Here is a 27,654-nt window from a genome sequence, read left to right on the forward strand (position 1 = left end):
GTTGGGTGTGGCTGAAAGACTGGTAGGGAAGCTCCGCCCCCAAGCCGCCCTCCGGGGTGAAGGTAGAGTGAGTAGCCACAGCTGGTAGCTAACCTGAGCTGCGCTAGTCACCACTGCCATGGCTGCGCGGTCTGTCACTCTCGGCATCGATCTGGGCACCACGTCTGTGAAGGCAGCCTTGCTGGAGGCCGCACCCGGCCACCCACGCGGGTTCATGGTCCTGGCCAGCTGCTCCCGGGCTACGCGGGCAGAGGCCGCGAGCTCGGCTGCCGGGCCCCAGGTGAGGCAGCTCCCTGGAGCCACAGCCCCCAGGAGCCTCCTGACACCTCTTTTCTCCAAGAAATACTCCCTGGCAGTCCCCTTCCGCAAAGATGTCCCCCTGACTGCTCTGGCCTGTCTGACCTCCACCTGCTTGGTCTCCTCTAGAGGTCTCCTGGGCTGCTGCAGCTCTGCCTAAGCGTTTAGGTTTTCTTCCAGGAGTTTTGCTACCTGCTGGCAATGCTTTCCCCTTTTTTTGGCTTCCTCTGGGGGCTCAACCCATAGCGCTGCATCACTATTCTCTTTGCCCTCCACTTTCTGTACTTTGACCTGATTGAAATGGTCCTGCGCGTGTGAAGTAACCACAGACTTCCCTTTTACTCTTGCAGCTTCTCTGTAACTCTTTATCTGCTCTGTGCGGTCAGAGTTCAGGAGTCAGTTTGTACCCCAGGCAGAGTCTGGGTTTATCCTCCAGAAATCTGATGCAGAATCAGGCCTAATTGGCTCCTCTCATTCCTTAGAAGCCAATGTGAACTGAAAAACTCATTTGGTTAGCCAACGTCCCCCAGACCCCAAAGCTGAGACACCCCGGAGAAAAGAAGCAGATCAGATAGGAAGACACTGAGAGAAGTTGATTAAAAATTTTTTTTTTTTTAAAGAATCAGATTCAGGGCTGGTGGAGTGGCTCAAGTGGTAGAACACCTGCTTAGAGCAAGCAGGAGGCCCTGAGTTCAAACCCCCAGTGCCACCGGAAAAAAAAAAAAAAGAATCAGATTCATAACTATACACTTAGAATCAGTGGCTCCTGAGAGCTACAAGATAAAAGGAGAATTTCAACTGGGCACTGGTGGTTCACGCCTGTAATCCTAGCTACTAAAGAGGCAGAGATCAGGAGGATTGGCTTTGGAAGCCAGTTGGGTCAAATACTTCCCCAGACCCTATCTGGAAAATATCCAACACAAAAAAGGGCTGGAGTGGCTCAAGCGGTAAGAGCACCTGCCTAGCAAGCATGAGGCCCTGAGTCCAAACAAAGGGAGAATTTTAGGACAATGGGCTATGTTGGAAGATGTGGGTGGGTTCAGAAAGGATGTCCTCAGACCTGGGTCCTGTTTGTTTCCTGAAAACTGTCTATGTCCAGTCAATTGACAATTGAAATTAGTAGCAAGGATTTTTCTGTATAACCTCTGACTTTGCCCTTTGAGTTGATATAGGTGGCCTCAAAGGCCTCTTGCAGCCACAAATCTTGACTTTTCTGGTCCAAACTGCACCCCCAAGAGCTTTATTTTTCATAAGCTCTTGCCACATATGTGGACTCAGTTCTTTAGGGTGCAGAATCCATCTTGCTGGGAAGCATTTCAGAGGATAAAGATTTCAGGAGCACTTTGCATTTTCATAGAGGCCTTCAAAATTAGTTTGATTGGGCCTCAGGGTATTTTAGAATGATTATTTCACTTCAGGGACTATAAAATGGAGGCTAAATTGGCTCTGACCCTGTGGGGGTGAGCAGCTGAGCTGGGATTACAGGACAGTGACCTTAGGCACTGCCCTTTTCTCTTGAAATAAAGCCACTTTCTCTCTCTCTCTCTCTCTCTGTCTCTCTCTCTCTCTCAGTGCTGGGAATTGAACTCCATGCTTCTGCATGGTAGGCAAGCATGCACTCTACTACTGAGCTACATTCCCAGTCCAGGGCCACTTCTTGGAAACTAATTTCTCTCACTTCTCCCAGCATCCAGCAGGCTGTTTTCTGCTTACAGGTGCACCCAGCATGTCACACCTGTCCAATGAAGGGTAATTATTGCCTCCCCATATCATTTACAAATGAGCTTTGCTCTGGGACAAACAACATTGCTGTGATTCATCTAGAGCATGTTTCTCAGCCTTGGCAGTGTTGACATTTGGGCTACCTATTTCTTGGTTGTGGGGGCTGTTCTGCGCACTGTAGAATGTTTGGCAGCATCCCTGCCTCAATCCATTAGATGTGAATAGCACTTCCCCTTCCCAGATGTGATAGATGTGTCCTCATTGCGAAATGTCTCTAGAGAACCAAATCACCCCCAAGCGAAAATCACCTGTCTATAAAATGCCCATTGCTATGTCCTTTCCTTATGAAAAGTTTGTCCATAGTTTTCATTTATCATAAGTACTATGTACACTATGGTCAAGCATGGTAACTATTTGGAAAATCAGTAGTTTTTAGGGATTTTCCTTTTTTTGAGACAGGGTCTTGCTGTGTAACCCAGGCTGGCTTTGGGCTTGTGATCCTCCTGCCTCAGCCTCTGGAATGCTGGGATCAAAGGTATGTGCCACTGCACCTGGCTAAAATACTTTTTTCTTTTTTTTTTTGTGGGACTGGTTTTGAACTCAGGGCTTCATGCTTGCAAAGCAGGTGCTCTGCTGCTTCAACCACACCGCCAGCCCCTAAAACAAAGTTTTTGAGGAAAGCTCTGTGTTCCTTTCTCAGTTATTTGTCTTTACTGGGTTTTAGTCTCCTCATCTGTAGAAAGGAGCCTAGGAAGGAGTGGGTTTGAATGAGTTTCTAAGCATTTTTTTCAGCTCTAAAGATAGGAGATTTGGCCAAGCATTGGTGGCTCACGCCTATAATTCTAACTATCAGGAGGCAGAGATCAAGAGGATTGTGGTTTGAAGCCAGCCTGGGTAAATAATTCGTGAGACCCTATCTTGACAAAATCCATCACAAAAAAGGGCTGGTGGAGTGGCTCAAGGTATAAGCCCTGAGTTCAAATCCCAGTACCAAAAAAAAAAAAAAAAGATTTGGGATTTGATCTAGGTGTAGAGTGACTGATATGCCAAACTAAGACATGGTGGAACAAAACAACTGTTCCTGTTATACTGTGGATGTGCCCATTGTCTGTCCCTCTGATCATACCCCTAAGGCTTGAACTAACTGCTCAACACTGCCACTTTGTCTTCACTCCCATGTGGCCTGTTTCCCTCCTCCACAGTTTCCATCCACACAGCTGGCCTATTTTAAACAGTGGCTCCTCTGTCCTGGGATGAGGCAGCACATGGTGGGCACTCATTAAACCAGTGCTGTCCAACACAAGTGCAAGCTACAAATATGAACCACACATGCAAGTTTCAAGTTTTCTTTTTCTTTTTTGGCAACACTGGGCTTTGAATTCAGGGTCTCATGCTTGCTAGGCATGAACCATTACACCAGCCCAACAATTTAATTTTTGACTAGCCATAGTAAAAGAAGTAAAATGAAGCAACATGCCTGTAAGCTCAGCTTCTAGGAGGGTTGAGGTATGAAGTAAGCCCAGACAAAATTGTGAGAGCTTACCTAAAAAATAAACTAAAAGCAAAGGAACTGGGAGTGTGGCTCAAAGGATAGAGTACTTACCTAGTAAGCATGAGGTCCTGAGTTCAAACCACATTACTGAAAAAAAAGTAAAAGAAAACAGTGAAATTAATTTTAACTATGTATTTTACAGTTAGGGAAGGGAAGACTGCACTCCCTGGAGGGAACCAAGGGACCTCAGGGTTCAGGTTTTGGGTGCTTTCCTACCTGTAAGCTTTTTTACTTCCTCAAAGAATCACCATTTATTGAGAACTGAGCCTTTTTTTTTTCCCTTCTCTGACCTTCCCAGGGATCCTTATAGTTGTTAAAGGCTAGTTTGTTTTGTGTCTTGAGGTGATTTTTGTGTGCCAGAAATAGCTTATTTTGGATGAAGTAAAAATAAGTATTCCATTTATGAAATTCAGAACACTGAATTCTTACTTAAGCTTTTAAATTTAACTCACAAAGGTCATTCTATTAATAAGTAACATTAAAAAAAGAAGAAACCTAACAACAACAAAAAAATCCAAAACAAAATGAGAGAGTGAGAGAGAGCAAGCTAGGTGGAATAGAATGCTTATTTAAAAGGCTTGAGATCATGGGTTTGACTCCTGGCACCACAATAAAACAAATCAAAATAAAAAGTCTAGTATTTTTTTCTTTTTGAAACAGCATTTCACTGTATTCAAGGCTGGCCTTGAACTCCAGATCCTTTTGCCTCTGGCTCCTGAGTGCAGGGATTAGAGACATGCACCACCATACCAGGCTAAAACGTCTAACATTTGAACCATCATTTCTAATGGTCTTTGAACAATATTCAATATCATTTTAGCTAATTAAAAAATTCCTCAAATATTTGATTTTTATTTATTTTAAAAAGCTTTTTGGGTGTGTGTGTGTATAGTACTGGGGATCAAACCCCAGTTCCTCATGCATACTAGGCAAATGCTCTTCCAATGAGCACTTTAGATGTTTTAAAATGCAATTATACATTTTACTTATTTTCTGGTTTAGGTATTACAGTTTGTCAAAAAGTCAATTTCAGAAACTGGCTTGGAGGTATAGCTCATTGGTAGAGCTCGTGCTGTACTTAATCCCTAGCACACATGTGCAAGGGCATGTGTGTGTGCGCACACACACACATATACACACAAACACAAACAAACGAAACCAAACCCTCTGAAACTGCAAAAATAAAAGCCCTTTATTTGGGGTCTTGGGGATGCAGTTCTGAAGACACAGGTTCAGAAGTCAGGGAAGATGGGAACTTCAATGGGCAAGCAGTAAAGATTCTTTTGTAGGCAATTTCTAATGCAATTGAGAAAGAACAAGTGTTGTATGACAGGGGTTATGTGTGGAGTAGACGATAAAGAAAAGAATGTATGTATTTAGTAAAAATGTCCATAAGCCAAGAGCCCAGTAACCTCTCAATAGGTGTCTCAAGTCTCTGGGCTTATTGTAATTATCTGTTCTAGAGACCACAGTCAAAGGAGGAAGGTGACCAAGGCTCAAACCTCAAGCAGCAGTTTATTTGTTTGTTTATTGTGTTGGGTGAGGGGACATTGTAGCATTTACAAAGGTTCTTACGATATATCAAATATATCATACTTGAAAGAGAGCAGTGGAGGGGGTGAATTCATCTCCCCTCCCCTGATTCCTGGAACATTTTCAACAGGTATCACTTTTGCATTTACATAAATGTATATACATTATTTGCATTGTATTCATCCTCATACCCCTTCCCCACCCCGTTACTCACCCCGCCTCCTGAACTTGTTCTGCCCTCCTGTTCTTCAATTTTGTAGAAGAAAAAACAAAAAATAGAGAAACATGGCATTTTTGTTAGTTTGAGATAAAGATAGTTACACAAGGCGTTTCCTTGTGTTGTTTCCATGCATATATGTATGCAACCCCAATTGGTTCATCTCTGTCAGTTATCTTCACTTCTCCCTAGTCCACTTCCCATGGTGACCCCAGCCAGTTTAAGATTTCTGTATTCATTACTGTACCATCAGCACATAAACCACATTCAAGCTTTTGGTTTTCTTCCTTTGTCCTATCCCTCCTGTGCACAGCCTCCCCTTAGTGTTGACCTGTGTCCCATAATATTGCTGCACTTGTTTTGAGTCTGCAATCTGCATATGAGGGAGAGCATGCAGCTTTTGGCCTTCTGAACCCGACTAACTTTACTTAAGATGATGTTCTCCAGTTCCATCCATTTACCTGGGAATGACAGAATTTCATTCTTCTTAATGGCTGAGTAAAATTCCATTGTGTATAAATACCACATTTTCTTGATCCATTCATTGGTAGTGGAACATCTTGGCTGTTTCCATAGCTTGGCTATTGTGAATAGCGCTGCAATAAACATGGGTGTGTGGGTGCCTCTGGAGTAACTTGAGTCACATTCCTTTGGGTATATCCCTAGGAGTGGTATTGCTAGATCGTATGGCAGATCTATGTTTAGTTTTTTGAGGAGTCTCCCTATTGTTTTCCATAGTGGTTGTACTAGCTTACATTCCACCCATCCTTGCCAACATTTGTTGTTGATGGTAGCTATTCTAACAGGAGTGAGGTGGAATCTTAGTGTGGTTTTGATTTGCATTTCCTTTATGGCCAGGGATGGTGAGCACTTTTCCATGTGTTTTTTTAGCCATTTGGACTTCTTCCTTTGAAAAGCTCTCTTCAGTTCATTTGCCCATCTCTTCATTGGGTCATTGATTTTTTGGGGGGGGGAGTGTAGTTTTTTGAGCTTCCTATATATTCTGGTTATCAGTCCCTTGTCTGATGTATAGCTAGCAAAGATTTTCTCTCATTCTGTGGGTGGCCTTTTTAATTTAGAGACCATTTCTTTTGTTGTGCAGAAGCTTTTTAATTTCATTCAGTTCCATTTGTTGATCCCTTCTAGTTGCTGAGCCACCAAGCAGCAATTTAAATCATGTGTAAGCTCTGCTTCCTAATGACCTTCTGACATGTTGAAAGCTCTTTCAGTGTTGTTTTCATGATGATTTTTTCCTTATTTTCACAAATTGACTTAAATATTTTCAGAATGCTGAAGTAATTCTTTCTCCCTCCCCTCCCTTCCCCTCCCTTTCTCCTCCCCCTCCTTTCTTTGTTGTGCTGGGGATGGGACCCAGGGCTTTGAGAATGCTTGGCAGGCTTTTTACCAATGAGCTAAGCCTCCAGCATTACTTAATGCTTATTAAATCAAATAAATTAAATCTATGCCAAGAAAATGTAAATGTTCTTATATGTTTCAAATTCTTTTTATAAATGTAGTGAGATTTAAATTTATAATCACAAATCTAGATCAATTACTCAGTTTCACATTTTAAATTATAGTTACAAAAGTAGCCTGGGCTGGATTCTCTTAAACTTATAAATCTACTTAAAATACTAAGTACCCCATTACTCAAGTACAAATATTAATAGCACAGGTATGATTCTTTTAAACCTGTACATGTTTAATTTTTGATTTTTGCACTTTGAAATTTACCTATTCACAGAGAAAACAATGATGCCAGCTGTGTTGCTTTCCCATTGAATATTTTCTGGCAGCCTTTTTAGCTTATTAAGATTTAGAGGGTTGATTCTGAACCTACTTTTAAGACCTTTTAATTTCCTTTAGATCAAATTACTCAGTATGCCAAAAAAAACCCAACAACCCATATTTGGAGGAGTACTGTTTTCTGAGCCCCAGCACTACTGCTAAGAAAGCATGTGAGGATGACCCCTAGTGTTCTAGGCCCTACTGGTGTGGGGTGGAACCCTAGAGTCCTATTTATAATCGCCAATGGGGACTTAATACTTTAAGGATAAGGTGGTCACAGAGCCTGGATTTTTTTTGTCAGTGCTGGGTTTTGAACTCAGAGCCTCATGCTTGCTAGGCAAGTGCTCTACCACTTGAGCCATGCCCCCAGCAAAGCCCGGATATTTTAGGTTTGTGTCTCATCATTGCCTATTTTGAGTCAAATTGGTAACTTCTATCTCTTTGGATGTACTGCTTTTTTTTGTGGGACTGGGGTTTGAACTCAAGTCTTCACACTTGCAAGGTAGGCTCTCTACCATTTGCCACACCTCCAGTGCATTTTGACTTGGTTATTTTGGAGATGGGGGTCTCCTAAATTATTTGCCCAAGTTGGCTTCAAATGACAGTCCTCCGAATCTCAGTCTCCCACTTAATTGGAGTGTCCCCTCCTTTCTTGATCCAGCCCAGGGCCTTGTGCATGCTCTACAAATGAGCTGTGTCCTCAGTCCCAGAGTTAGTATTTTATTTTACTTATCTTTTTGATGGTACCAGGGTTTGAATTTAGGCCCTCATGCTTGCTAGGTAGGGACTCTACCACTTGAGCCAAATCCTTTTTGCTTTTGTTAATTTTTGGATACTCTTGCTTTTTTGCCCATGGCCAAGGTTGGTCAGTGATCCTCTTACTTACAATCTCCGGCATAGCTGGGATAACAGGGATGTGCACCATGTCTGGCATATTTGTTGAGATGCAGTCTCACTAATGTTTTTTCTTGGATTGGCCCAAACCATGATCCTCCTGATATCTTCCTCCTGAGTAGATAGGATTATAGGCATGAGCCACCTTGCCCCATCCAGAGTTGGCATTTCTTTAGCTGTAAGATATCAAAATATGTTTTCCCTATCTGATGTCAAAGACCCAATTTGAACTTGTTCGAATCCTGTGTTCTTTTCACATTATTACTTGATCTTAGGATCACGTAACTCTTATAGGTATTAATATGATAATGGGTTAAATTCTGCTTACCTTTTATGACTTTGTCTCTTTTTTGGTGTTGCGTATTGAACCTTGAGCATACTAAGCATGGACTATACCACTGAGCCCTCAGTCTGTCTTCTTTTCTTTTTAAAAGTAAGAGCCCCTTTATTTTTAATTCTTTATTTTTTGTCTCACTATGTTACAGGCTGATATCCAACTCCTGGGCTCAAGCGATTCTCCTGTATTAGCTCCCCCTTCCCCAGTACTGGTATGACAGTACCTGGCTGGGACTGTCTTTCAAGATTATTCTGCTTAGAGGCAGTTTTCAAGTTAGAAGAAAAGGTTCCCAGAAAAATATGGTCTTGACTTCTTCAATCTCTTCTCACCCCTGAAAAATCTCTCTATACAGCAGTTCTCTCTGTCATTGATGCCATTGCCACTTTATCTTAAAACAGCTCTGATGTTGTTACTCTCTTTAAGAACACCTGGAGGCATCCATTACCTTCAGGAAGAGCCCCTCTTCCTGTGGCTGGAATTGGGTCCTAGCCTCTCCTTTCTTTCACCCTCCTTTCCTGCCACCCAGTCACTCAGCCCAGCCTATCAACATTGTGCTTGAATGCCCTCTTGGCTTCCTCTTTACCAAGGAGGTTTTGGTTTCAAGTCCAGTGCCTGGCTGTCCCAGCACTCAGGAAATGCCTGCCACAGGGCAAACTACCACCTGTATGTGAGCACACTAGGACTCATCTCAGAGTTCTTTAGTCTTTTGGGCCTTTCTTGACTGTGTGTTTCCTGTGTTGGGGCTTAAAGAACAATTACTCCTCCCCCATATGGCATTTTTTGGCATGCCGAGCAATTTGATTTAAGGGAAATTAAAAGGCCTAAAAACAGGTTCAGAATCAAGATCCCTCTAACCTTATCTTGCTTTTCCCACTCAAGCAAATAGGATTTCTCTTGAATTCCCTTGCATGCATTAAGGCTAGACTGCAAGCCAGGAAATGCACTTGTCATCCCAGCTACTCGGGAGAAGTAAGGGGGATCGATGAGGCCCAGAAGTTCAGGGATAGCCTGGACAACATAACTAGACTTTATCCACCCCATCCTTCCTCCCAAAAACACAGACTTCAGAGGGAATAGAATTGCCTTCCATCCCCACCCAAAATATCATTTTGCATCTCAGAAAACAAGACTGAGGAATGTAACCCACCTGGATAGACTTCCCTCACAGGATAATGTCTGTCCCTGGGGCTCAAATTCCAGAAGCTAATTTGTCTCCTTCCCTCCCTAATTATCATTTAAGTCTTCTTAAAATTGTCCCCATTCCTCATTATTCCCTTCCTTTCTCTCTTTAGAAAAGGGGTATTTGAGCTTCAGAATTATGTTGGGCCTGTGGGTAATCACACTGCTATGTCTATTGCACATTGTGCCTTGTCTCCTAGTTAATACATTTCCAGTGAACCGGGGCGGAGGGAAAATTTTCCTTTGCCCCTATACCTATCAAGCTCTTCCCTGCTGCATTGTCCAGGGGTACAGGGGTGGACAAGAGGATTCTTCTCTTATTTCTCCTACTAATAGTGTGGAGCAATGTTGTCTCAGCTCAGTTTGACCCATAGTGGTGGGCCAAGCCTCGGTCATCTGCTGAACCTGTCTACAGCAGCACCTTATCTGTGAAGGTCGGGAGTGGGCCCTTGTTAGACAGTCCCACTCAAAGCCTGCTGGAGCTGACAGGAAACCCTAGGTGCCACATCTCACCCTCGAGGCTTCTCATCAGGTCTTGGAAGTAACCTTGTTGGACCTAGCAGGATGGCCCGCCCTTCAGGAAATCCCTGGAGGCCTGCCCTCCTCTGCCTGCATATTTATCCTCTCATGCCCACTGTGCCCTGTTTTATTTTCAGGGACGAGAGCAGGATGTGAGTAAAATCATCCAGGCACTAAACGAGTGCCTTGCAGCCCTTCCCCAGGATCAACTCCGGAAGGTCAGGACCATTGGAGTGTCTGGACAAATGCATGGTGTAGTGTTTTGGAAAACATGCCAAGGTATGCTAGGTTTGGGGAATGATCACATGCTGCTGACATTCACTTATAGAGCAAGGCTGTGAAGGGCTGAGCAGTGTCAGGTTATCCTGCCATGGGAATAGTGTCTTGCTTCTCAGAGTGAAATAGCATATGCAGCTTCTTGCATTTTGTGTACATTTTGTCTGGTTTAAATGTGTGATGACAAAATGAACTATCCACTCACAACGTCATCAGCACATTCCATGAGCAGGCAAGAGGGAAAGGGAGTCTTGTTTGATCCTTCTGTATAACTCAGTGGAATGGATTTTCCACAGCTTTCTCTTTATTTGTGCCGGTGTCTCAGAACATTAGTACTGGCCACCAAGCAATTGCTTGTAACTGTAAGAGATACCAAGACACAGAGGAAACTTTGGAATTTAGGCATAAGTTTTTTTCTTCACATAATCACAGGTATTGGTGTTTGTTCATTAACAGCAAGTAATCCCTTTAAGAGGTCAGTTGCAAAGCTTTACTTAGTTGGTCATCTGATGAAGGTCTGCCTCAGTATAGTGATGGTGACCTGTTCTCTCGTCCCCCAGAAGGAGAAGGAATACAACAGCTAGCACTTTATTGCCAGGTGCTGAGCTATAGACATTACCTGTATGGTCTCATCAATTTTCCCCAACACTTTAGGTTGAAGGTAATTATCATCATTGTGCGGATGAGGAGTTGAAGTTCAATAGGTTAGAACAGTGTGCTCAGGATTATGTGGCAGCAAGTAGCAATTCTGGCTTTTGAACCCAGGTCTGTGTGAATTCAGATACTGAGCCTTTAAAGGCCTCTAAGAGGACCAGAGTTACAGGAGGGTCCAATGGCCCAGAAAAGGGGAAGGACTTCCCAAGAGAATATCCAAGGAAAGATAAGACTCCTATAGGAAGTCACAAGCTCTGCTATAGTAGATATTGCATTTTTTTTTTTGTTATTGTGGTTTTGAGATAGGGTCTTATAGCCCAAACTGGCCTAGAACTCACTGTGTAGTCCAGGCTGGCCTTGAACTTAAGATCCTCCTGCTTCTACTTCCCAAGTGCTGGGATTATAGATGTGAGCCACCATGCCAGACCAATTTTTTTTAATTATAGAAAATGTTATATAAACATAAAATGGGAAGAGTAGTATTATGAACCTATCACTGGCTTCAACATATCAGCAACACTTGAGTGTAGGTAGATTCTTTTATAAAAAATTTTTTTAGATGGGGGGGGTCTCACCCCACCCATAGCTAGGACTATAGGCATGAACCACCACCACATCTGGCTGAGTGCAGGTGTTTCAAGTAGAGGATAGATGGTTACTTTAGACTAATGTAGTTAAGAGGATGTGAACATTGTATTTACCCCTTTCTGCCTGGAGAGCCAATGACTCAGAGCCCTCTTAACTGAGCAAGTGGTGACTTGCCTGTCAGTGTGACTGGTGTCCAGTGATGTGATTCTTTAATCACTGCCTTGGAAGGGGCTAGGTAATTGAGGAAGGCTTCACAAGTTCTTTTCCTCCTGCTTCCTCATCTGCCTGTTGTCAGGCTAGCTGGGATGATGGGCACTGCTTGGCTTCAGCAGTGGCAGGAGCAGAAGGTTGATTTGGGCACCAGAGCTGACCTCTTCCTCTTGGAAGGAGTTGAGGTTGTAAAAGCCTTTTCAACTCCTTAATTATTCATGAACAAGAATAAATGTCCTTTTAATACTAAAACCCTTCCCAAGGAGGACAGCAGAGATCTGATGATTGTGGTCTGATCACACGCCTTCCTTTATGTGCATCTCCTGGACTCTGTACCAACCACAGAAACCATCAGCTGCATGGTTGGAAGGAGCTCCTTAATATTTCATTGAGCTAGTCTGCTGTCTTTTGTTTTGTTTTCTGTTTCTGGGAAGCAGGAGGATAGCCACTGTTTGATGATGATGATGATTCCTGCTTAGGAGAGCTGAGTGAAAGGAGATTTGGCATCAAGTTATGCCGCTTTTAGGGGCAGCCTCAGTTCAGTTTGGTTTCAGTGCCTTTAACATATAAAGGCTTGTGTGGGCCCTGAGGGAGATATAGAAGTGAGTGGATGAAGCTTGTACCTTCCAGAACATAGCCAATAGTTAGGCATTCATAGCATGAGTGGAGATGTAAGTGCTTCAATGAGGGCACAGGAGAATAAGTTGGAGAAGAGGGAGTGATTAGCATTTTCTGAGAGGACTGTGGTTACACCTGTTTTCAGATTCCATTTATAGGCTCAGTAAAAGCAGGAGAGAAATGGGGATTATAAAGCAAAGCTAAAAGGTGAGCATTATACTGGAAGAAAATATCTGTCAGTTTTGGATACATGAAGAACAGACATCAAAACAGAGAAGCAATAACAAGGAAGGACGAGCCAAGGACAGGCAGTTTCTAGAAGAGGAAATACTGTGGCTAACAAACATGTCAGGAGATGATCAGTGTCATTAGTAATTAAGGAAGTACAGATGACAACAACAAGAAACCATTTCTCACCCATTGGCTGGGAAAACTAAAAAAATTTGGGAATGCCAAGTGCTGTCAAATGGGGTGGAAAACTGGTTCTTTAAAATAATGATGCTGGTTGAGTAAATTAGTATAGTTGTTTTTGAGGGCACTTTGGCAAGGCCGATTTAAAATAAGGTAGCTGCTGTGACTCAGGAGTTATATGACTTGGAATCTGTCCAGGAAAAGTACTCTAATATATATGTGCAGGAGGAAGCATCATCATGGACGTGGTCCCTCACTGCATCTTCACTTAGAGGAGTGAAGATTTGACATTTACCTGTGGGGATGCACTAAATAAATGTAGGCAGACAGTAGTTAAAAAGGATAAGATACATTCAAGCATATTGACATATAAAGAACTCAAGAACATTTTGTTGGGCAACAATAAATATAGTACAATACTGTTGGTTACAAAATATACTAAAAACTCCATACCCTTATCAATTAAACAAAACAAAATTTGTAGTATGAGTGTAGGAACTGAACAGTTATCCAGCAAGTGCTGATAGGGGTAAGGAGGGTGGGGGATGGACAAGCAGTACCTTTGCTTTATCTGTAATAGTTGAAGATTTTATATTAAGAATGCACACATTTATCAATGTGTCATTAAAAACTTAAAAATATGGCAATTCTTTACCAAAGGGAAGAAGGGAAGAAAGATAGAAAGAAAATGAGATACCTATTGGGTCAGATTCTAGGACAGATTGCCTAGATCTGAATCCTGTTTCTACCACTTTTTAGCTTTGTCGGATGGTAACATTTGAAATACAAACAATGAACTTCCTGCTTCATTTTTCTTAAGTGTGTTTTCTTCATTTTTCCTATGTGGGGATAATTATACACCTGCTTTATGAAGTTATGTAGATTAAATTAATATTTTTAAGTGCTTTGAATAATACCTGGTACATGGTAAGCACTCTATTTTTGTTTTATAACAAAATTATAGTTCAAGAAAATTAAAATGGAATCACAGGGAATGAATCTGATAGATTCACTATATATGTATGAAAATAGTATAATGAAACCCACTTTAAAACTGTTAGAAAAGGAAAGGGAAGAGAAAAAGGGGTTAAGAAAGACTAATATAGACAGGGTGAATTTGATGAAAGTACATTATATGCATATATGTAAATAACACAATGAAACCCCTTCATTCAAATGGGGGCTGGAGGTGTGGCTCAAGTGGTACAGCCTAGTAAGTACCAGGCCTTGAGTTCAAACCCCAGTCTATTTGGGGGAGGGGTTAAGAGAATATAATAGAGGGGGTAGATTTGTTCAAAGTACACAGTACATATCTGTAATTATCACAATGAAACACCTTTGTGTGCTAAAAAAAGAAAAAAGTAAAATAAAAAACTCTTAAAAGAGAGGCTTAAATTTGATTTTCTGTTTTAAAGTTTCTGCAGGACAAGATCTGAGCCCAGGCCTGCAAGTAGACCACAAGTGACATCTATACTCCTTGATCTGAGATCAAAGTCTTGGGCAGATGCAGATAAAACGAGAGAGAGAGATGTCTTCAAATAGGCATTAAATAAGACAGGGCTTATGTTCTTCAAGGGTCAAAGTCTTGTTCACAGCTCAAGATCCTTCCTCTAAGACCTGGATAGAGCTCTTGGAATGTTACCAGTAGACACTTGGCTTGTTAGAGGAACTGGGAAGAGTCCATTGTTTTCCAGAGTCTTGCATCTTGTTTCAGGAGCAATTAAAAACGAAAACACAGAAAAAATTTAAAATAGAGTTAAAAGTGTTTTGGAAGCAGATAAAGGGATTAAAAAAAGCTGTAGAGATATTGAGAAGTAGAATAAGAATCACATGCATGAAAGAATGAATGGATGGATGATTTATGGCCTACAACTTTCTTTCTTTGCTTTTTGGTGGTATTGGGGTTTGGCTCAGGGTTTAATACTTGCTAGGCAGGTGCTCTACTATTTGAGCCACTTTGCCAGCCCATTTTGTGTTGGGTGTTTTCAAGATAGGGTCTTGAGAACTATTTGCTTGGGCTGGGTTTGAACCATGATCTTCTTGATTTCTGCCTCCTGAGTGGCTAGGGTTACAGGAGTAAGCCACTGGCACCTGGCTTTCTTTGGTTCTTGGTGAACAAATTTATAGGAAAACATGATTTACCTTGGCTCCCAAACTTGGGGTCTGAAATCAGACACAGCCATGAAACAGCTTTCCATGGCATTGCCCTGCTCAGCTGAGGGCAGCACCTTTCTGCAGTGGGAGCCAGATTTTCACTTCCTCATTGCTTTGGGCCTGGGGTAGCATATCATGGTGGGAGCACAAGGTTGAGCAAAACTGCTTACCTTGTAGTTAAGAAGTAGAAAAGAGAGAGAAAGAAACTGGTGAACCACGTGTTCTTCTGAGGGCACAGTCCCAGTGATCTAAAGACCTCCCACTAGGCCTTACCTCTTAAAGTTTCCATCATGTTCCAATAGCACCAAGCCAGGGGCCATTCTTTTAATATATGGGTTTTTGGGAAACAATTCCAAACTATAACTGAAGCTAAAGGTTTATTATCATCATCATCACTACATCATCATCTTTACTAGTTTGTACTGAGTGCTCACTATGTACCAGGTACTGTTTTAAGTGATTTATATATCCTAAATCATTTAGCACACAACCGTACATAAAATACACACAACTCTTAACTATAACCTTAATTCTGACCCTTCTCATTACTGCTAGCCTGAGAGAAAAGTGGCAGAACCACTAGGATCAAGAGTTCTAAGTGCTTTCTGCATCTGGACTTTCAGAAACAGTTGCCATCAAGATGCTGAGCTAGCGTGACCACCAGGTTTGTTCCCGTGACTGGTTTCAGAGGAATTGTAAGAAGAAAAACACAAAGAAAAGGGGAATCAACATGCACAATCTGGGGTGATAAGACTCATTTGTGTTGGTGTGCATGGGTTGATGATTTGGGCCTGGGCAAGAGGCATCCAGCCCTGTCTATGGCAGGACAAGCTATAAGGGAAACTGGCTCACTGTGGTCACCTGATCCATACCCATAGGATGGAACTCAAGTGTCTTCAGAGATAAAATTAAGGAAGCAGAGAAAAGTACTTGCCTCCCCTCCAACTATAGGACTGGTGACCGATAATCTAAGGGTCCTCATAGTACTGTTTATCTTGGGGAGGGAGATGGGAAGTCCTGGCCTGAGGAGATAATTTGTGGGGTGGGTGATGAGGTAACTGTGGATCCATGCAAGACTCATGCAGTTTTCCCTAGCTCATGGGGGCTTGTATGAACCAAGGCCAGGCCCAGTGACATTGCCTGGCAGCGTAACTAGTGTTGGCAGGGGAAAATGAGCTCACTGGCTAGGATAACAAGACATTTGGAGAGCTAGGTTATCAGAGGCAGAACTCTTAGAATGGAACAAACTAAGAATTTAAAATTAGTTTGATATACTAAATAATCCTGAAGGAAGATATTAGCAAGGACACAACAAAATAACAAGAACAACCAAAAAAAATGAGGTGTGAAAGACACATTAGTTGAAACAAAAATGTAATATATGAAATGAATAGCAAAACAAATTAGAGAATGAAAGATCAGATTGAGGAGATTTGTTGGAAGGAAGAAGGAAAGGATAAAGAAGTAAAAAAAATATATAAAGTCAAGAGATAGTGAGGATACAAATAGAAGCATTAAAATCTGCATAATTGGAGACCCAGAGAGAAAAATAAAAGCAGAGAGAAGGATATTTGAAGAAATAATGGAGAAAAATTTCTCATAATTGACAAAATAAGATGGGATATCACAGACTGAAGCATCCACAGCTGATATGTTCCAGTGAACTAAGGATTTCAAAGTGAAAATTTCAAGAGCTTACAGAGCCAAAGATCAGATATAAAAGAGTAAGGAGCAGATTGACAGCAACACTATGGAAACGATAATGGAACAGTATTTTGATTATTTGTTGCTGTGTCATTCTCTCTAAACTTAGTGACTTAAAATAGCCACTACTTTATCTTACCTCATCATCTTTGGCCCAGAGTTTGGGCAGGGCTCAACTGATTGATTTTTTTACATGGAATTGATAGAGGTTGCTTGTTAGTTTCATCTGTGGACAGGCTAGTCAGGAGTGTTCATGATGGTCTTACTTAATGTCTGGTACCTTGGTGGGAAGGTTATAAGGCTGGGCTTTTCTAGAAATGTCTGCCAGACTTACACGTAACCTTTCCCTGTAGTCTCTCTGGCACTGTGGCTTTAGGGTAGCTGGGCTTTTTACCAGGAGGCTGGTTTCTCCCAGAGAGGCTCCAGTGGGAGCTGCAACTTGGATGTCCCAAGTTGTGACTTCCTCTACATTTTCTTGGTCAAGTCACCAAGGCCAGCCCATAATCAAGGAAAGAGGATTTAGATGTTACCTCTTAATGGGAGGTGTATCAAAGAATTTGTGGAAATATACCACAAATAGTGATTTTTTAAGCGTTGGAAAAGAAGGAACATTAATCCTAGAATATTACAATAGATCAGGTTGTCATTCAAATATGTGAACATGAAAAACATTTGGAGGCATATGCAAATACTTTGCCACAGAAAGATATATACCGGAAACAGTTTTTTTTTTTTTTGCGGTACTGGGGCTTGAACTCAGGCCTTACACTTGCTCTAGGAAGGCACTGTACCACTTGAGCCACTCTACCAGCCTTGGAAACAATTTTGGATGAAATATCTAAATCCGAGCAGAAAAAGTTCCAGAAGATATCACAAGAAATAAGATGGCTAAAATTTTTTTTGGGGGGGATTGGTGCTGGGGTTTGAACTCAGGGCCTCACACTTGCTAGGGAGGCACTTTACTACTTGAGCCACTCTTCCAGCCCTTTTTTGTGTTGGGTATTTTTGAGATAAGGTCTCACTTTTTGCCTGGGCTGACCTCAAATCTTGTTCCTCCTGATCTCTGCCTCCCAAAGCTAGGATTACAGGTATGAGCCACCACTGCCTGGCAAGGATGGCTGAATTTCTTAGTGAAGTTTGCAGCTTGGGACTGCAGGTGTCACTCCGTGGTAGATGCAAGAGGCCTTCAGTTTAAGCGCTAGCCCCCTATAAATCCCGCCCCCCAAAAAATAAAAAGTCAATTAGCTAAGACCAATGGAAAAGAAAATATTTTGGTAACCATCCAGAATCAAGCCTAGACAGTGTTATCATGATAAAGGTTGGAAGGATGGTAGAGACCAGAAAATTTGAGACTGTGCCAAACATCTTGTTTTATGGGGTTGGACAAAATATAGTATCAATTTAAAAATGAATGAAAAGAAACAGAGGAAGTGGGACATATGGAGAGGGTAAGTGACTTGCCTAGGGTCACTCAGCCATTCTGAGATCAGAACCATGTGAAAGCCAAGCATTGTCACAGGGTAGAAATATCTGTGCTGTAAACTTACCAGTGGAGAAGTCTCAAGGACATGTCAGTGCCCCCTTGGGTGTTCTTTTCTCCACTTTTTTTCTTGGCAGTGCTGGGGATTGAACTCAGAACCTTGAGCTGCTCTACCACTTAAGCCATGCCCCCAGAACCTCTTTTTTTCCATTTTTGTAATCTCCTTTGTTCCAGGCTGTGAATGGATGGACAGAGGGGCTGCCCCTGTGTTTGAGCCCAGAGATGTGAGCCACCTGGTCACATGGCAAGATGGCCGATGTAGCAGTGGGTTCCTGGCTTCTCTGCCGCAGCCAGTGTCCCATCTCAGTGTGGCCACAGGGTTTGGCTGTGCAACTATCTTCTGGCTTTTGAAAAACAGGTATGACAACTGCTCTTTGATTCACTTCCAGGGCTGGTCAGGGACTGCAGCTATAACTGGTTAGCTCCTGTGGATTGTGCCTTAGTAAGTATGGCCTGGCACAAGGTGCAGTCATAAAACCTAGATTTGGTTCAAAATAGTTCCATTTTACAGAGGGCTCTCTACTATTATCTAATTCTAATCTAAAGGGGTAAAGAAAGGGTTGAGGAGGGAAGTGACTTGCCAGGTGAGTCCATAGCAGTGTCAGGGCTGCAGATCTACTGAGAGGGACCATGTCCTATTATTCCAAGTATTGTGCTTCCTCCTCCAAGTCCTCTCCCCTAGGTTGACTTGGGATGGCTTTGCTTGGAATGGGTGAGAGTTCCTACTTCAGAGTGTCCAGCTGTATATGAGCTAACAGTGTGTGGAGTTGTAGCTGTACCCCAGGTACCCTGTGTCTAGTCCCCACTGCCCACAGCTAGGTACATCATGTACTTCCGCATCCATATCATACTGCATTGAATCATTTTTGGTGTGAAACGCAGCCCAGAGTTCCTCAAGTCCTATGATGCAGCTGGTACAATCCAAGACTATGTGGTTGCCATGCTGTGTGGCTTGGAAAGACCTCTGATGTCTGACCAGAATGCTGCTAGCTGGGGATATTTCAACACCCAAAACCAAACTTGGAACTTGGAGATGTGAGTATAACCTCTCAGTCAGATCCAGGCTGAAGGGTGTGTCCCAGTGGGAAGATCTTCAGTGGGGGATTTCCCATATGGAACTTTCTTTTTTTTTTTTTTTTTTTCATTTTTCTTTTATTATTCATATGTGCATACAAGGCTTGGTTCATTTCTCCCCCCTGCCCCCACCCCCTCCCTTACCACCCACTCCACCCCCTCCCGCTCCCCCCCTCAATACCCAGCAGAAACTATTTTGCCCTTATCTCTAATTTTGTTGTAGAGAGAGTATAAGCAATAATAGGAAGGAACAAGGGTTTTTGCTGGTTGAGATAAGGATAGCTATACAGGGCATTGACTCACATTGATTTATCTGTTTAATTTTTTTTTATTTTTTCTTGTTATGTTTAATATATTTTAAAATAAGAGTGGGAGGTAGAAGGCTGGAGGGATGCCTTTTAAGTTCTTTTTAAGCAATTATTTCCTTTTCAGGTACAGAAGTCCTGTGCCCTGTAAGTTCATTTCCTTCAGGGCCCAAATTCTGAGCTCTGAAATAAAGCAGGTAGTTCAGGTAAAGGACTTTCTGGCATGTTTCATAAAATTGACAACCCTGTATTCACTAACCCTGATGGTGGATGTGTTGGGTATTCAAGAGGCTGGTGGGTTTGACATTGGTATGGACCATGCTAATCACCTCTAACTTTGCACTGCAGTGCTGGTTGCCTCCCTTGCAAGGTTTATGTTTCCTTTAAACAAAGGGGGCTGGAATGCTAGAATGCCCATGAAATCTGGGCTCTTCTGTAATCCTAATTTAAACCCATGTTGTTTAAACTATGCAACACCCCCGTCCCCAGTGAATCCCAAGCTTTTGTTCATTATCTTTAACAACTAAGCTCATGGTTTTAAAAAAGTCAAAGAGGAAGTCTGAACAATACTGGATTCTGTCTTCACTTCTCCTGTGTATATGACCTACAGCACTTTCTCTTGCTAAATTTCCTGGAAACAACAAAAATAGAAGCTTTAGGTAAATACAGGTGTTTGCTTTTGTTTTGCAGACTGAAAGTCTCAGGCTTTCCTGTCCACCTGCTCCCAGACATTGCTGAACCAGGCAGTGTGGCAGGCATAACTTCCCATGGATGGTTTGAAATCCCAAAGGGGGCACAAGTGGGAGTGGCCATGGGTGATTTACAGGCCTCTGTCTATTCCTGCATGGGTCAAAAGACTGATGCAGGTAAGTTTTCCTTTTGTTCTTATACTGGTGTCTCCTAAGTCTCAGCTTAGTGAGGGTCTGAGAAGCACATGTTGTTTAGCTGCTTTAGCATCCTAGGGGTGCTCATTGGTCTGTAAAAGTGGAAAGCACCCTCAGGTGAATCTCTCTGCTCAGTGAGCTTTCAGGCCAGCAGCTGAGTTCTATACCTGTGCGTTGACCATCTGTGCTCACCCCCTTTAGGACCAGGATTCAATGGCTGTTTTCTGTGTAATTCATGACTAAGAAATTAGATGATGAGACTGGGGAATGTAGCACCTATCCATCCATTCACAGCCTGGAACAAAGGCGATGACCAAAATGGAGAAAATAGAGATGGGGGTGTGACTCAAGTGGTGGAATAACTGGAGACCCTAAGTTCTATCCCAAGCACAGGAAAAACCAAAAAAACAAAAACCAGAGTAGATTAGGACTGTTGTTGTAGTGTGCTTATCAGTGAATGTTATGTCAGATCTGCTTAGAAGTTCAAACTCTTCGGTGTTTAGGGTAAGAGAATCATAGTTAGGTGTGAGAAGCAGTCTAGGACAGGGATTAGCAACCTTTTAATAAGGTGAGGGCCTTCTTACTAGATCATGTCATGGTGGACAGCATCACATGAGGAGACAGAGTAAACTAGCTCAGCTGTGACCTGTCTGTGGGCAGTGCTTGTTGACCCCCTTACCTGAGGGCAGGTGGGGGGGCATGTTGTTTCTGTTTTATAGTCATGGTAGGGGCTTAATGTGGCAGAAAGTGAAGGTTATTTGCTTACTAAAACTTGCTTTTGTTGCTATTACTTCTGACCCCTGGTAGGTGGGAAAGTTGGATTCTGATTTCACTTTGGCCCCTAAACACACTGGCTCCTAAAGCCACACACTATTACTTCTGTTCGTTGTATTTGATAGAAGTGAGTTACCAAGTGCAGCCCATACTCAGAAGGAAGAGAATCAGGTCTACTTCTTGAGAAGAGGAGTATCAATTTATGGACACATTTTTAAAACCACTTTCCCACTGCCCTGTTAGGACTTGTGACTTCCGAGTTAGCCCAGTAGGCCTAAGCTCTGCTCTCTTTGTACCACAGTTCTTAACATCAGCACTTCAGTTCAGCTGGCAGCCTCCATGCCTATGGGGTTCCAGCCAGCGCAGACGCCAGACCCTGCAGCCCCAGTCGCTTACTTCCCATACTTCAAGAAGACTTACCTGGGGGTGGCAGCGTCGCTCAATGGGGGCAATGTGCTGGCCACATTCGTCCACATGTTGGTTCAGTGGATGGCAGATCTAGGTAAGATGTGACCCACACAGTGGTGTGTTCTCTGCTTATTCTTTCTTTGTGGCAGTGTCTAGGTTCCATTTCAGATCAGCTGGAATCAGCACATTCCTTCCTGCTCTAGGGGTCTGAGCTGGCAGCCTCTTTGCATCTTATCCCCAAAGTGCCAGTGCCTACTATTGTCTTTGTGGCAGGTGGTGGGGCACCTTCTCCCAACCTTGGCTGTGGAGTATTGCAACAGCTTCCCTACTTCCTCTGATCCCACAGTCTTACTTTGTCTTCCAGAAAGTCCCAGGGTCCCTTGCATTTAAGGTTTTCCTTCTGATGACTACAAATAGCTGAAATAGAATTATCAAGCATGTATGAGCCAAAAGGCTCCTGGTATAACATTTAAAAAGAAAACTTTCCTTGCTCCTTTCCCCTCTCTTCTTCTTTCCCTCTCTTGGTATAATATTGACAATATTATAAAATCCTGTAGTTCCTATCTCAATTTCTTGGAAGGCTCTCTGGAGACTCTGAAGCCCCCCCCCCCACTCCCTTCTTTTGTTCCCTGGTGAGAATTTACTAGATCTTCCTCTGTTTTGCACGTATATTGACACATGTAACTGCCTTCTTCCAAGAGAAGCTTGTTCTGCAAATTCTTAAGGTAGAAATGACTTTTCTGGTCAGCTGTCCAGGTCTAGGGAAATCATGACCATCAGATGCAATGGTCAACTGGAGTCGCTTAAAACCAGGTAATTGTAGGAAGTGTACAATGTGGGAACAAGGCAAGGTACAGGCAGCAGAGAGTGCTTTCAGAATAGCCAGAAAGTCAAGATGGCAGGGGTTAACTCTACCCATGTGACCTGGTTCTCTCAGGGTGCTTCACTGGAAGAACCAGAAAAGGTTTCAAGTTGCAGAACCAGTCACCAGAGCCTTCAGGCAAACCCTTTATCCAGACACTGGTGTAACTGGGTTGGCTCTGTTAATCTTCACTGAGCTGTCATCAGGAAACTGTTTTTCTTACCCCTAATAGAAATGGGGATGTTTCATTTATTTCTACCAGTGCTGGGGATAGAACCCTGGGCCTTATGCATGCCAGGCAAGAACTCTACTGCACAGCTACATCCCCAGCTTTCGTTTACTTTCCTGTAAGACACATTTGCATATTCATCGTTCTTGTTTTGATGAAGTGGGGAATGCTTTGAAGGTTAGTATTTGTATGCAACTTAACCTTCTATGAAATTTATGTACGTTATGTCTTTTGATCCAACAGTTTCCTTCCAAGGAAACTGTATACTTGTACAGATCAAGAACATGGCTTATTTTTTATTTTTTACCTTTGCAATGCTGGAAATTGAACCTAGGGCCTTGGACATGCTAGGAAATTGCTCTATCAATGAACTACATCCCCAATCCAAGAATATGATTTTTAAAAACCCAATAATAAAGGAAGATTTATAGAGAAAATCAGTCTCACCATCATTCCTCAGTCTTGGTCCTGACAAGTAGTTGCCTTAAATTTTTTTTTTTTTTTGGCTGGGGCTGGGTTTGAACTCAGGGTTTTATGCTTGTAAAGTAGGCCCTCTGCCCCATGAGCCATGCCTCCAGTCCATTTTGCTCTGGTTATTTTGGAGATTGGGGTCTGATGAACTGAAGGGGGCGCTGTTTCTCGTGTTCCCTCCCTTGCTGGAGCGAGGTTTTCTCTCTGTCTCCTTGGTTATTACTGGACCAGAAAGGACACAGGATAGACAGACAGACAGAAAGTTGGGGTCAGTTGTGTTGTATGTTTGGCTGGAGACGCACAACTCTTATTGCTTCTTTTTTCTATCTTGATTCTTTAAGGCCTTGCTCCTTGCAGTTCTTTAAAACCTTGTTTAAAACCTCTTTTCTTAGGCTTGCACTGTCCCATGTTTGCTCTTAGCTTATCTTTAGCTTAATTGCTCTTAAAGGCTTTTGCCCCCAGACTTGCACTGTCCCATCTCTCTTTAGCTCTTTCAAAGCCTTGGTGTTCAAATTTGCAAACGAGCAGCAGTGCCTAAAAACTACATATACATAACTCTCCCATGTTCTCTTTGGTTTTTCTGTAGCTTTAGCTTTTCTAAGTCCTGTGTATGCAGTTCTTTCTCAGCTTTGCTTTCTGAAGCCTATGTTAAAGTTCTCGGTGCAGACTTTCTATCAACCCCTCTTTAGCATTTTCCCTTCAATGGTTCTTTTCCCTTCAGCAATTTTTTCCCTTTTCACTTTAGCATTTTCCCTTCAATAATTATTTTGCCTCCCAAAAGCTTCCCACACCAAAAAGCCCAAAGTAAAAGCTTCCTCCCAATATTCAAAGGCAAAAAGTCCACCAACGTAAAAAGCCAAAAGCCAAGCAAAAAGTCCTAAAGCCCAAAAAGCAAAAGCCCTTCTTCCTCCTTCAGGGGTCTTTTATAGCAGCAAACAGGGTGGAGCCATGGGGAGGGATGTGACATTGCAATAGGAGAAACCTGAGTTCCTGCTTCTCTGAACTCAGCTGTTCTGCTTTTTTCTGTTTCGTGCCGGGGCTGTGCCTATCTTGGCCTACAAGTAAAAGCAGTTAACTGCATCTCGCCTTGCTTGTGTCCAATTCTCATAGGCTTTAATCTGCTCCCCACAATGAACTGTTTGCCCAGGCTGGACTCAAACCTAGATCCTCCCTATCTCAGCTTCTAAGTAGCTAGGATTACAGGTGTGAGCCACCAGTGCCCAGCAGTCACCTTAAATTCTTACAACTTCTCTCAATGCTTTTTAGAAACTCTAGTCTTTGTTTTGGTTTGGGAACCATATTTTAACTGGGGTAGTGTGTAGCAGCCAGAGTGTTGGTCTAGACCAGCTTTAGGGAAGTTGGCTGGTACAAGCCCTAGGCAACAAGTTGAACACGGTGAAGCCCTTGGTTCTGTGTTCCTGGAGCCATATGCATGGGCCCTGTATTCTCTTGGGGAGAGTGATATGGGATGAGGCTAGAGAGTGTACAGAGCATCTGGAGCAGGTGCCAGGCTAGACCTTTGCATCCTATGGCTTGGAGGCCTCCCAAGCAGGGAAAACTGGGCTGTATTGGCCAACTGGGTGCAGAAGGGCTCATGTATTTTTGGCTCTAGCTCTGGTATTCCTCTGCCTTCTGAAGTGTCCTGAGCCTCCCAGATTCCAGTCCCTATGAAAGAGGAAAGACATGGCTTCTTCTTGTGAGCATTTTCCTTTGCAGACTCCCAGGTGGTAGCTCCCTGGCTCAACTGGAAAAGTCAATTTTCATTCCATGTCTGTTTGTCTTACAAATATGGATCAAAATCTCCCATTCCTGTTGTTTCTTCTCCTATGCTTTTTTGTTCTTATTTTTTTCTCATTTAAAAAAGAAGTTTGGAGCTGGGTGCTAGTGGCTCACACCTATAATCCTAGCTACTCAGGAGGCAGAGATCAGGAGGATTGCAGTTTGAAGCCATCCGAGGCAAATAGTTCACGAGACCCTATCTTGAAAAAACCCTTCATACACAAAAAAGTGCTGGTGGAGTGGCTCAAGGTGTAAGCCTTGAGGTCAAGCCTCAGTACCACAAAAGAAGAAAAAAAACTTCTGTAGCCCAGACCAATTCCATCAGAATGTCTGGGGATGGGGCCCACAGTGCTTTCAAAGCTGCTCAGTCAGTTGCTAGTAGAGAGCCCTGAGTGTGAACAACTTTCTTCCTATCAAAGTCAGGTTTACTTTTCTTCAGTTAATGGCAAATTAGAGAACAAAAGTGATTATTTTCTTTCTTCTGAACACAGCCTTGGTTTATGCATGCTCAGCAAGTATTCAGCTATTGAACTACATCTTAGTCCCCAGAGTGTATAAGGTCAAAGTGTATTGACACCAAAAATTTCATTTATTATTTTTATTATTTAAGCTTTTTAGAATGCAGAGCCAACATAGTGTAGAGTCCTCCAGGACTCTGGAGGACTGTCAGCTATCAGGGGCCAACACATCACTTCTCCTTGGGCCTCAGGTGTTCCATGCATATAATGAAGATAGCCTAGACTGTGACCAGCCTGGAATCCTGGGATTGCTATGGCCAGTGGCTTGAATAGCAGCTTTGATGATGCTTCTTAACCAGCATTTGGTCCCTTTGGTACTAAGGGTCCCAAAGCTCTACCATGGTTAAGTTGCTCAGGGCTGATGGAGTGGCTCAAATTGTAGAGTGCCTGCCTAGTAAGCATGAGGCCCTAAGTTTGAACCCTAGTGTTGCTCCCTCCCACTGCCCCCTCCCCACCCAAAGAAAAAGAAAAAGAGGCTAGGCTAGGTAGGGTCAGGTCTCATTGCAACACTTTGAAATATCTTCCTGCTGTCTAGCTGAGGCTGCAGTGAGACAATAACCCAGGACCCAGGGCAGACCGTGTGAGTCCCTGAGCCTAGAAGCTTCTAGCCACAGTGTGAGGAGAAGCAGCAAATAGACCTACCTATTCCTGCCCCCTGAGAATCCTAAACAATCTCAACCTTCATCCAGGGGCTGCATGAACTCACACAGATCTTCCCTGTTTCTGGCAGGCCTGGAGGTGGAAGAATCTACTGTATATTCACGCATGATCCAGGCAGCTGCACAGCAGAGAGATACCTGCCTAACCATCACCCCAACAGTGTTGGGGGAGAGGCACCTTCCAGATCAGTTGGCCTCTGTGACCAGAATCTCCTCTTCTGACCTCTCCCTAGGGCATGTGACCCGGGCCCTGTGCAGAGGCATCATTCAGAACCTGCACTCCATGCTTCCCTTTCAGCAGCTCAAAGAGTGGGGAGTGGAGCGAGTGATGGGGAGTGGGAGTGCGCTGTCCAAGAATGAGGTGCTGAAACAGGAGGTACAGAGGGCCTTCCCTTTGCCTGTGTCCTTTGGGCAGGATGTGGATGCAGCTGTTGGAGCAGCTCTGGTCATGTTGTGGAGAAACCTCAACCAGAAGGAGTCTTAGTGACCATACTCTAACTAAAGAACTGCTGTTAATTTTACCTAATTAACATTCTCAACACGATCTCTGGGTCATTCTTTTCCTGGACAGTTCTGTAGGCAGCTTTTAAGATTTCAGAGCACCATCTTGACCAAGAACTCACCTTTAGGGCACACTCTAATCATGCAGCCAGGAGTCATCAATCAGAACCCAAATTAGTGCCTTCTGAAAGAGAGCACCTGGAACCAGTTGCAATTGTGAATGTGATTGCACGCATGCATGTGTGTGTGTGTGTGTGTGTGTGTGTGTGTGTGAGAGAGAGAGAGAGAGAGAGAGAGAGAGAGAGAGGGAGAGAGGGAGAGAGAAACAGTTTCCTATCAGCAGTCTTGTTTGTGATTCATCTGTAGAGACAAAATAAATGTGACTTCAGACATCAATAAGTCTGGTGGCTGTGACTCCAACTAAGCAAAGAAGACCTGATTTGCGTCCAGCTTTTGGACTGATTTTAGAGACATGAAGCCTAGATTTGGATCAGATGCACTTTTGGAAAAGTCTTTTTCTACTGGATGCTACCTGGTGACTGGAGGTTCCTTTCCTTTTTCCCAGTCTCACTGTCATCTCTACAGCAGGTTAGCTGGGCAGATGAAGCAGGCTGCACAGTGACACAGACTGGCTCAGATGAAGAGACAAAGACCTGTGCTGGCCTTCTTGCTATGTGTTCTTACTTCCAGGAAAGACTGCTGCTTAAATCCTTCCAACATAACTGGCTGGAAAGCACATCCCAGGGAAGAATGGGCAGATGGCATGACCAGCAAAGGGTTCTGAAGCTCTTGAATGATGGCCTGCACCATCCTGTTCAGCATGGGATGTGACCAATTGCATCAGAGAGAGAGCCTCTTATCTTACAGGCCCTCTTGTCCCACTGGGGCCTCCTTGCATGGAGGATGAATTGATCCTCCTGGATACGTGGGTAATTGCCATGGTGTTCATTCCATTCCCTAGTGGTGGAAATTTAACCACATATGGCCGTACCAGGCA

General features: G+C 43.2%; 2 protein-coding genes across 3 annotated transcripts in view; both read left to right on the forward strand.

Moving 5' to 3' along the window:
* The first annotated feature begins 11 nt into the window (after positions 1–11).
* Positions 12–26,986, forward strand: Shpk (sedoheptulokinase). The gene is made up of 7 exons (XM_020176409.2): positions 12–280; positions 10,176–10,317; positions 18,368–18,551; positions 19,076–19,228; positions 20,263–20,438; positions 21,532–21,732; positions 26,228–26,986. Exons 1-7 carry the CDS (start codon positions 119–121, stop codon positions 26,638–26,640), a joined length of 1,431 nt encoding a protein of 476 aa, XP_020031998.2. The 5' UTR covers positions 12–118; the 3' UTR covers positions 26,641–26,986.
* Positions 21,595–27,654, forward strand: part of Trpv1 (transient receptor potential cation channel subfamily V member 1) — a 50,299-nt gene continuing 44,239 nt past the window's right edge. For both annotated transcript variants that reach the window (XR_012438784.1, XM_074047175.1), the window contains exon 1: positions 21,595–21,732. The gene's annotated coding sequence lies outside the window, so the exon portion shown is untranslated. The remainder of the gene's footprint in view (positions 21,733–27,654) is intronic.

Source organism: Castor canadensis, chromosome 11 (genome assembly GCF_047511655.1).
Source record: "Castor canadensis chromosome 11, mCasCan1.hap1v2, whole genome shotgun sequence".
In the NCBI taxonomy this organism is placed as follows: domain Eukaryota; kingdom Metazoa; phylum Chordata; class Mammalia; order Rodentia; family Castoridae; genus Castor; species Castor canadensis.

Coding starts and splice junctions, on each gene's coding strand:
- Shpk (XM_020176409.2), top strand. CDS start 119: ATGGCTGCGCGGTCTGTCACTCTCGGCATCGATCTGGGCACCACGTCT. Junction 10,318..18,367: donor GTTTTGGAAAACATGCCAAG/GTATGCTAGGTT, acceptor CCTTTGTTCCAG/GCTGTGAATGGATGGACAGA. Junction 21,733..26,227: donor TCAGTGGATGGCAGATCTAG/GTAAGATGTGAC, acceptor TGTTTCTGGCAG/GCCTGGAGGTGGAAGAATCT.